The following is a 9,813-nucleotide window of genomic DNA, read 5'->3' as shown; positions in this document are numbered from 1 at the left end:
ACCCTAAACCCTAACCCTAAACCCCTAACCCTAAAACCCCTAACCCTAAAACCCCTAACCCTAAAACCCCTAAGCCCTAAGCCCTAAGCCACGTCTGGTTATATCGTAACAATATGGTCGGTAATAGAGTTAGGCCTAAGGCCGCGTACCACAACAGTTAGTACCCTACCTTAGCCCGTGTGCGTATATAATCAAATTTGTAAATAGGCTTTTTACCCTCATACAGATAATTAGTTGTGTAGATGGGGAATATTGTGAATCAGACCAGTAATAGTGCTTGTAGGTAACAATTTATGAAACGAAGCAATCGACTTGACTCCAGATACGATTATGCCATGTTGAATGAACACCAAGAGATGAGTATCGTATAGGAGTGTGCAGTGAAAGCTATGTTGAATAGCGATTGAAGTAGAAAACTATAAAAAAAAATTTGTGAAGGCTACACTTTCCGTGATGCGCTGAAGTGACCTCAATAGTCATCTCCACGACTGATCACTTCTTTGGATGATTCTCGCAGCAGAATTGTCTAGAAAGGTTCAGCATCGCAGTTTGGTTTGTAAAGAAGGCCCACACACATGTTCAAATTGAGCGGAATACGATCCTTTGACGTCCATCAGAGGTTGGTAGACCTCGACATACCCATTAGAAACAAGGTTGTTCATCTGTTCACTGTAAGCACCTGGTCATCTTTTAGGAGATATCAAGACTCACACCAGCCAGATAACGTTCGACGCCAAGCCGTTCAAGGTAGCGGCGACAGAAGACAAGGGAACCAAAATTTTCGTTGATTTTCTGATATAGAGATTTTGCACTGGCAAGGTGCGATTTGATTCTTTTTGGTGCGGTTGGGTCTTTACCGTAACCATAGACCCCAGGCTAAAGAATTGCGTGAGTATGTGATGACTACAGGCAAGGAGGATGAAACCTACTCCATCAAAGAGATAGCCACGACCAGTCGTTCCAAATGTTTCAATGGCAAATATCTCCCCAGGTTCCATCTTGGTGTTGTCATTGTTCTTAACGAATGGTATAGATTTCCCGGCGTGAATGCGATATTGCTCGATATTGTGCCCAGTGATGTTGCGCACCGCCTTGACAGGGAAAGTCCGACCATTGATATCAACCTCGTAGCTTTCCATGGCTTCCTGTATGGCAGCGCTGACATCGCTGATACGGACATCAACTCCCGCAGTCTAGAAGTGGTCAGCGTTAAGTCTAGCTTGAACCCCAAGGATTGTTTACCTTGATGCCAGTATTTGTCGCGTCCTTGACAGCGGCAAGCAGATTATCATAGGTTGGGTCAAATGACATTGTGAAAGCACTGTCAACAATCCAACCATTTATGTGAACGCCAAAATCGACCTTCATGACATCACTTGAGTCAAGGACCACATCCTTTTGGCCCGGGTTAGGCGTGTAGTGTGCAACACAATTGTTGAGTGACAAGCCCGTAGGGAAGCCTAGTCCAGATGTGAGACCTTGTCCAGTATCAAGGCCTGCATTGTCGAGCAACGCTCTCACGCCATCCTCGATTCCCACTGCAATCTCCGTCAGAGTTTGGCCCGGATGAACACTCTCTTGTGTCCAACGTCGGACTTGGCGGTGTACCTCCGCAGCCTTCCGGTAGTCATTCAAAAAGGTATCATCTTCAATGTGATGACGAGACTGGTATCGGACTTCCTCGGCGGGGGTACGGGTCGTAATTTCAACCAAAGGCTCATAAAGTTGAGCCTCGCCATGTGGATACCGGCGATTAGGGAAGAGATCGGCTAGAGGAATTCGCGGTGGTGAAGATTGCTTCAACACGGAAGATTTCTTCTTGGGCCTCTTGCGTTTCTTTTTCGAAATTGTTGAGGGTGCAGTTTGCGAGTTCAACGGCAAGGTAAGAGCGCAGGGGATATCGTCCCCATCAGCATCGTCATCTCCATCTCCTTCTCCAAGTGTGCCATCACCATCCCGGGACCAATGGGCGCCTCGTGGTTCTCCACCAGTGACATTTGCCTTGGTTGAGCTGGAAGGAGCATCTGCCAAATGTCAGCCGACTTCGATGGAGTTCGATCGGTATAAGACTTACTACCACCCCCTTGGCTCTCATTTTCCGCTGTTTTGGAGCCCATGTTGACATGAAGAAAACCGACTTCGTGATAATTGACAGTGCAAAACGGATTATTTCGGGAGGAAGGATAGTTTGCGTGGGGGCGGCCCCTGGAGCCTGATATTATGTTTGCTGTGTTTGTCAGGTTTGAGGTGTTTTCTATGTTTGTACGGGTGGCGTCTTTGTCGTGTTTGTGGCGTTTGCCATGTTTGCCGTATTTTGATATTTCTGTTCTGTCCACTGCCTGACCACTGTGATATTGGGGAGGAATTGATATGACTTCAATCTTGTGAAATTCATATCCAGATGTTTTTGAGGAGTTTAGTACTGTGGAGGGCAGCTGATCCGTGCTCTTTACCTATGTACCCACATCTAGGTTGCCCATGGGTACCTGTATAAACCCCCATCCACAAGTTCGGTATGCACAGGGACGGCCCGTGGACTAACCTTGGAAAATCCACAGACGAATACAAAATGTACTTCACATCGGTACATTTCCGCACCAATACCAATAGATTATTTAGAATTGCCGTCGACTTCGATTGGATACTTATTCTCACTCATGATGTGGCTTTTTTGTCGCCTTTTGTAAGTACCTTCTGTCCAGGCCATTCTGGTATTCCTTATAAGGTAACATTTCCGTCTACTTATGCTGTGACCAAAATTTGCCCTAATGCGTGACGATCTGGGGTTTTATGAGAACTTTTCTTTTTTTTTGCTCCTGATACTTAGTATTCTCGTTGAAATGCATTGTTTTGCTTGAACTTGAAAAGAACTGGCCGGTAAACACCATGCACAAAAGTCGAAAGATACATCCACAGACCCTAATCCCGAAAACAGAAGTCAGATCTAGGGCATAGTTTGTGCATAATAGAAGTATAAGATGATCTTAATCTTATGGTTATTGATGTGTACATGTACATCATATCATAGACGCTAAGCTCTTTCTAGAAATGGGTCTTCCCCACATCTTCGGGGATTTCGTCATTCGACTTGCATGTCCCGCCATCACATTAGCCGATCGATAATCCCAACCCTCTGAATGTTCATGACACTACTAGATTGTTAACCCCCTCATTAGCATGGGTTCGAATAAAAAAACATCGCGATCACGGTTTGGTGAGTCATTTTCTCGGCAGGATCCATGGATTTGTCACCCTCCTAATATGTGTAGGCTGTCGTACGTGTCGTGCCCGAAAGGTGAGAAGTTATCTTTCTACCCCCGAGGACTTAGGATTCTAACACATGCAATGGCAATGTTATAGGTTAAATGTGATGAAAAGCCTGACGAATGCGGCAACTGTGCTCGATTGCGACTGGTCTGTTCTGGCTACGCAACGCCGCTGAGGTCTCAAACAACCGGAGGTGTAACAGACCAAGGAGATTCTGGGAGAGGGAAAAGGACATATCGGTCTTGCACAGCATGTCGTGCCTCCAAGACCAAATGCTCCGGTGAGCAACCATGTCAACGATGCCGTTGGAAATGTTCAAACGAGTGTGTTTACGCCGAGTCTACACAGCCCACTTGGGTGCGCAGAGTCAACGCGACCCCAACAGACAAGGGGGACTTCTCTCCATCCCTACCCTCCATGCCTGAACGGCCTTTTGACCAGACGCCATCCAGCCCATCTAGCTTAATGCAGACGTCGTCTATGACACAGGAATTTCCCCTGGTGGAAACCGGGAGTTCGTCATCTCCACTGGACTGGTGAGCTACGAATCTTTTCCTATATATTACACCTCTGCTCACTAGCTGCAGGCTGACTACCCAACACCTTCCCAACCCATCAAGAATCGCGATGCTAGTCGAACAGTATTTTATCAACATCCACCCTCTGCGTGCCTTTGCCTTTATCCATAAACCTTCTTTCCTACAACAATTGGATGGAGAAATTTCGAACCACCACAATCATGCCCTTTTACACGTTATTTGTGCATTGGGAGCCCAGTAAGCCCGGCCAACTCGAAAGCAGAGTTCACTGAGCTTATCTCTTGAAGGTTTTACACTCTGTCATATAGCGAGACAACAGCTCCGCTTGAGCCCAAATTCGTCCTTCTTGCAGGCACCCAATGGGCTAAAACTGCCCAAAGTCTTATTCTTGAAAGAATAGATCGTGTGACAATTGAAAGTCTTATGGTGCGCTCTGAACTAAGCCTATTTTGATTCTGAAACTGATGATCTAGCAAGGCGGCCGTTCTACTTCATGATTATGCGGTTCGATTGGGGAACTTTGCCAACGCGTTCATGCTGAGTGGACTCACTACACGCATGACTCAGGCGCTACAGATCAATCTAGAATACAACACTGACATCCTGTGCCAGGATACCGATAACGGTCTTCCAGTCACAGCAAAAGAGTCCCGTCGGCGGTTGATGTGGAGCTGCTATATAATGGATGCACTTGTTGGCAGCGGCGTAGACCAGCTGACACTCATGGATGAAAGGGATATCAAGATTCAACTTCCCTGTAACGAACGCAACTTCATTCAGAAAGTCCCCTGCCTTACAGAAACTTTATATCCTGGAAGTTGGCTCAAAATCCTGCCGGAAGATTTAGATACAAAGACTCTCTTGCCCAACATGGGGATAATGGCGTATTTTATTCGACATATCTCAATCCGCAAAAGGGTTCTAAGGTATTTATAGCATCAAATATACTTTTTCGTTTCCCTAAACCTGACATTGAACAAGATACATCAAGCACTTGGGAGACGCTATGGTTCCGTGGGACCCTGCATCGGAATTTGCGCTTTTAGATTCAGATTGCCGGGCATGGCATGAGTCTCTACCAGCAAGTCTACAATTTACACCCGATGCAATATACATTCGCAAAGATAGTTCGCAGTTAGGCGCACTGTGTTTACTCCATTGCGCCCACTATCAAACCGTCTGCGACCTATATCGATTAGGCGCCCCAGCTCTTTACAAACTCCGGGCCGCTTTCGACTTCCCTCCTGAACAGGGGGACTTCCTTAGACATCTGCAGCAAGTTCTCTTCGATGCAGCTCGGGCTTTGGCAACTATTATTGGTCAGGTGGCTGCACATGGTCCTCAAATGTTGGCAGACTCCTGGATTCCCACCATCGCCTATGACAGCTGCCGGATCATGGTGTATCATTTGACTCAAATCCTAGATCCACATTCAGATAATGCAAAGGCTCTTGCACTAGCTGCCATTCCCCTTCTTCGCAGTAACATCAACGCACTGAAGTTAATGGGATCATTCAATGCAATCGCCACCTCACTTGTTAGTCGGCCATTCTCTGTTCACAGTCCCCAATTTGAATTGTGCTAAACTATCTTTTGGACATCCCAGTCCTCCGCAGCGGAAACAATGCTTGATCGTTCTGGTATCGAGTCCGAGTTGGTCTCCCAAAACATCATACCCGATGACCCGTATCAGTCAAATGAGGAGGAAGAGACTAGGTAATCGTGGCTGTTTGCTGGATATGGTCTTTATTTGCTAACCATGGATTACAGTAACAACTCCCGAGAAACTCCAGCTCAAAGTGCGCCGGACTACGTACTCAATCCGCTCACAATTTTCCGAATGGCACGCAAATCTATACCGGAGCGACATGCCCCCGAAAGGGCGGGCACTACGGCGATACCTAAAGCTAAGAGTGCAGGGGATGTTGATCATTCTCCCTGCGAAGTTGTTGGCAACTCTGTCGCAGAGGACGGTCACCCTGAGTTAGAAGTTGACCAACCGAGCCTTGAGGAGCTACAAACTTTATTTATGTCAGATCTTGGATGGGCATGGCAGCCCGCAGACACGGCAGTTGGCTCAGGAACGGAGGGAGCTGGACTATTGCCATGGGCAGGTGGATATCCCGTGACTCATACACAACCCTGGCTGCCTGTGTTTCCATTTCCCCAGCAAAACTGACAGCTTTGGGTCATATTTGATTTTTATATTTATTGTACACATGTGACGATCTCCTTTTGGGGAGCGGGTGTTTAAAAGAAACACTTTAATCATCATCAGTGCAACACCGGATTTGCTTCTGTGAAATGAAAAACATTAATACCTTGCAATGATACATATGTCAAAACGTTTAGTAAAATTGATACAGCGATCTACATGTTTACTCCGCGTCTAAGGGGCAGACAGGAGGAGTGTCGTTAACCTGTATACCTCCTCGTTTCTTCTCCAAAGTATCGTGGTACGGCAGCTTCCATCCTCCTTCTGATTCTGGTGCCGACAGCCAAAGTCGCATCAAATGTCGTCGTCGGGCAGGCCGGCCGTCTTCATCAACTGCCCCAGGTGGATGATCCGTGTAGGCTGTTCGTGCATGGAAGACATGTGTATTACTCAGGAATTGAATATCACCTGGAGCTAGAATCATATGTAGCGATACCTCAGCGCAGGTCTTCTCGAATACCTCCAGGGCGTGCTTTTGTCTGTCTGACAAAGGGGGTATGCATGCATCAGGCCCCGAGTTGAAACGTGCTAACGATGTCACGTTCATAGGGTCGAACCTTGCGTAGACTCGTTGGCTAGAGATGTCGTTATCGTTTTCGAGATAAAAGATGCTACCTCGAATCCAGCCTTCTTCGCCGTCGGAAGTCTCACCCTTCCGGTCGAAGTACCAGTTGGGTTCGCATAGTGTTCGTGTCACATCGGGATCTCTCCCCTGTAAGACATTGAATACATGGTGCGTGGATGCAATGTCAGACTCCCCGCCAGACAGAGATTTGGCGATACAAAGGAGCCCAACAAGATCGGCTCCATCCGTGTGGAAGTATTGACTAGTGAAAAGGTTAGCTTTGATCCACTGGTTAGTTTAAGTAGAATTAATTATATACCGAGCATTCGTTCGGTAGATTCGAACACTGTCGGTTTTAGTCGGATCTTCTCCTAAATCCTTGACATGACCAAGGACATGACCGCGGCCGTTTTGACTGACGAAGTAGCCTAAGTATGTGCCAAGGCCCATATAGGCTGTTGCGCATTTCTGAAGATCCCACTTCTGAACAGGAAGTCCTCTAAAACGAAAGAATCCTTTCCCATTGATCAGATCTTGCTTAAGCTCTTCCAGCCGCTGGGACAAATTGGGCAAAGGAAAGGTCGTCTGTAGACAAGTTAGTTCCTACTCGTCGTGTCCATCATATGTTTGTGCATAGCCATACCTTTGATATTCCAGTTAAAGTTGTTCCAGTTTGTGTAAACTGATCTGCAGCATCGCTGATCTCTGCAATTTCCTCTGCGGTGAATCGATGCGTCCAAAGCTCAGGATGCTCGCGATAGTCCTCGGCTTTCCACACTGTAGGCCCGGTATGGGTCTTGGGGAAATCGGCATATGGCCGAACCAGTGAATATATCGGCGGGTGTTGGCCGGATGTTTTGAATCCATCTGGAAATACAGATAGATTGACGGGGCTCGACAAAGTCTGTAAACCAGTAGCTTCCACTAATCCGGGGGCCATGGTTAAATGAGAATTTATATAAACGAATGATACCTTCAGTGTAGGAATCTATTTGCTAGAGTTCCTAAATGAAGAGTTTGTCTTATCGTCAGGAATAGGTTCTGATTGATATATATGCTATCCCTTTGCGTCCCCGAGTGGGATGTAGTCGGGTGGTCGTGCCGATCGGTTTCGGCCTCTCGCTTCATTGCTGGTTGTACCTCTTTCCTTACCTTGTAAGTTTACTTCGAATTTCTCAACCACATGGAGAATACATATACCGTGGTAACACTCCAAGCAACAACTAATCCTATCTGCATTTAATAAGGTAAGCAACTCGAAACCCCCGGTTTGCTGTCACGGCTTGTCGGCTAATAAACCGGATATATGTCACAGCTAGCATCACGCAATATGCATCCATACAATCGCAAGTCTTAGCAAGTCAGAGAAATGGGAGCAAAAAGAAATCGATCGGCGCTGTCCCAGTCCTCACTGAATTTAGAACGTAGTACACCGACGCACGTGCTATAATAAACAAATTTCTCAAACTCCGATCGAGATTGCGATTTACATAATTAATTAGATACATTATTATATTCCATCTCACTTGAATATCCCTTCTACTCATTTATATGTAGGTTTGAGTCACCAAAACCTCCAGCCGATGCCTCAAGGTCCGGTCGCTTAGTGCTCGCTCGGTCTGAGCACGACACTGACTTCAATGAGCTACTCCGAGCTCTCTCCTTGCCATACAAAGGTAGGGTGTTGAGATCGAGAAGTAACATGTACCAATAGTAAGTCCCTAGGGTTTTCATCAGTTTAGAGGCTTTATGTGCGAATATGGATGGCGGTACTGACCACAAAATATACCTCCGCCGATGATATTCCCTAACAAGGTAGGGATGATACCTTTCCATATATATAAGCCAATTGTAATCTGTGGTGCTCCAAGCCAGATACCCAATGGAATAAATGTCATGTTTGCAACGACATGATCGAAGCCCAGGGAAACAAAAGCGAACGTGGGCAACCAAATTCCTATCACTTTGGAAGCCAGATCACGCCCTTGGATACCAAAAAAGCAAGCTAAACATACTAGCCAGTTACATCCAATACCACGTAGGAGTATCATGTGGAAATCAGGTGTGACCTGCTTTTTTGTGGCAAAAGAAATAACAACGGACCTAAACGGCTCGGCGGAAAAAACATTTCCATCTGTGTCCAACATTAGTCATATTGTTTTACAGCAATAGGGGAGAATAGAATTCCCATACAACCGAAGATGATAGCCACAACAAATAGCGACCCAGCAAAGTTGCCGATGAATGTCACAGCCCAGTGAATCAACATTTTTGACCATGGCAAGCGCCGGTGGAGGACTGCCACCGTAGTAAACTAGTATGCACGTTAGTCACTTGACGGCTCGCACCAAGGTAACCATATCTGTTGTGTAGGTAATCATACCATAAAAGATCCGGTGCAAAGGTCTGCACTTGTTAGGAGGATCATACACAAACCGTAAGGAAACACCAAGGCACCGATAGTTCGTATCAGACCCGGGGCATTGTCTTGAAACCAGGGTGCGGCAGTGGTACTAAGAGTAGTCCCGCAAGCGAATGCAAGCAAACAGCCAGCTGACACCGCACTAAAAAGCACCTTGTCTAGCCGCATATTCCCCTTATGTGCACCTAATTTTGAGATGGCCTCAATCACCTCGTGAGGAGAGAAGGCATCGAAAGTCATTTTGATTAGAAGACAATCGCAATCAGTTGGAGATATTGGTTCAATTGGTAGCAATCCTTCCGCGGAAGAGATGCATACAACTCGGGAGAGCCAGGGAAATATATCCTTTTGTCTCTAGAGTTCCCTTGCTGGTGCAATGGATAGCTTATCTCTCGCACCTCGGCGCAAATCCCCCTAGCATGGTTACATGCCAATAGCTCCCGCACTTAGCTACTTCAAATCCAAAGTTATGACGATCATTAAACCTTAGATAAGAAGTAAGCGTCTTAACAGGATGACAGACTAGCGCGCATGTTCACACTGCAAAGATCTACCGAGTCAAGAGAGAATGAGTTATCAGAATTAAGGGTCTTGGCAAGATAAGGATTTGTCGATCCTACATCTCCGCGGACCGATATTTATATTGGATACGTAGGTAATGGTAAATGCTACATGTGCTAACTACATAATTTGTATTTAGTTAGTTACACTGTACATTGCATAGTAGGTCGCCATTTCGGGACCTTAGGAGGGACCTGTCTAGGGGGGTGTCAGTTCACTGGAACCCGCCTGTCCAGGTAGCCAC

At 46.4% G+C, this 9,813-nt stretch overlaps 4 protein-coding genes across 4 annotated transcripts; 1 reads left to right on the top strand and 3 right to left on the bottom strand.

Annotated features, from left to right (window-relative positions):
- Nucleotides 1-469: 469 nt before the first annotated feature.
- N7537_003321 (Winged helix-turn-helix transcription repressor DNA-binding) lies at nucleotides 470-2,139 on the bottom strand (the record flags this gene model as incomplete). The annotated part of the gene is made up of 6 exons (XM_056894379.1): nucleotides 2,075-2,139; nucleotides 1,243-2,024; nucleotides 930-1,193; nucleotides 712-876; nucleotides 576-662; nucleotides 470-526 (listed from the first exon to the last, which is right to left on the bottom strand). Exons 1-6 carry the CDS (start codon nucleotides 2,115-2,117, stop codon nucleotides 470-472), a joined length of 1,398 nt encoding a protein of 465 aa, XP_056759374.1. The 5' UTR covers nucleotides 2,118-2,139.
- A 1,418-nt stretch (nucleotides 2,140-3,557) lies between these two features.
- On the top strand, nucleotides 3,558-5,985 carry N7537_003320 (fungal specific transcription factor domain-containing protein; the record flags this gene model as incomplete). The annotated part of the gene is made up of 8 exons (XM_056894378.1): nucleotides 3,558-3,590; nucleotides 3,616-3,803; nucleotides 3,855-4,043; nucleotides 4,094-4,232; nucleotides 4,284-4,732; nucleotides 4,788-5,343; nucleotides 5,413-5,522; nucleotides 5,577-5,985. The coding sequence occupies 8 exons, from the start codon at nucleotides 3,558-3,560 to the stop codon at nucleotides 5,983-5,985; spliced, it is 2,073 nt and encodes a 690-aa protein (XP_056759373.1).
- A 199-nt stretch (nucleotides 5,986-6,184) lies between these two features.
- Nucleotides 6,185-7,526, bottom strand: N7537_003319 (TauD/TfdA family dioxygenase; the record flags this gene model as incomplete). The annotated part of the gene is made up of 3 exons (XM_056894377.1): nucleotides 6,185-6,848; nucleotides 6,906-7,171; nucleotides 7,230-7,526. The coding sequence occupies 3 exons, from the start codon at nucleotides 7,524-7,526 to the stop codon at nucleotides 6,185-6,187; spliced, it is 1,227 nt and encodes a 408-aa protein (XP_056759372.1).
- Nucleotides 7,527-8,601: 1,075 nt separating this feature from the next.
- On the bottom strand, nucleotides 8,602-9,248 carry N7537_003318 (formate/nitrite transporter family protein; the record flags this gene model as incomplete). Its single annotated transcript, XM_056894376.1, has 3 exons — nucleotides 8,602-8,720; nucleotides 8,780-8,900; nucleotides 8,970-9,248. Coding segments are annotated over 3 exons (519 nt in total), but the record flags the coding sequence as incomplete, so codon positions are not given.
- Between the last annotated feature and the right edge of the window lie 565 nt (nucleotides 9,249-9,813).

Source organism: Penicillium hordei, assembly GCF_028827395.1.
Source record: "Penicillium hordei strain IBT 12815 chromosome Unknown utg000001l_segment0_segment0, whole genome shotgun sequence".
In the NCBI taxonomy this organism is placed as follows: domain Eukaryota; kingdom Fungi; phylum Ascomycota; class Eurotiomycetes; order Eurotiales; family Aspergillaceae; genus Penicillium; species Penicillium hordei.
The sequence above is the reverse complement of the archived record's forward strand: the minus strand, read 5'-3'. Positions and strand labels throughout refer to the sequence as shown.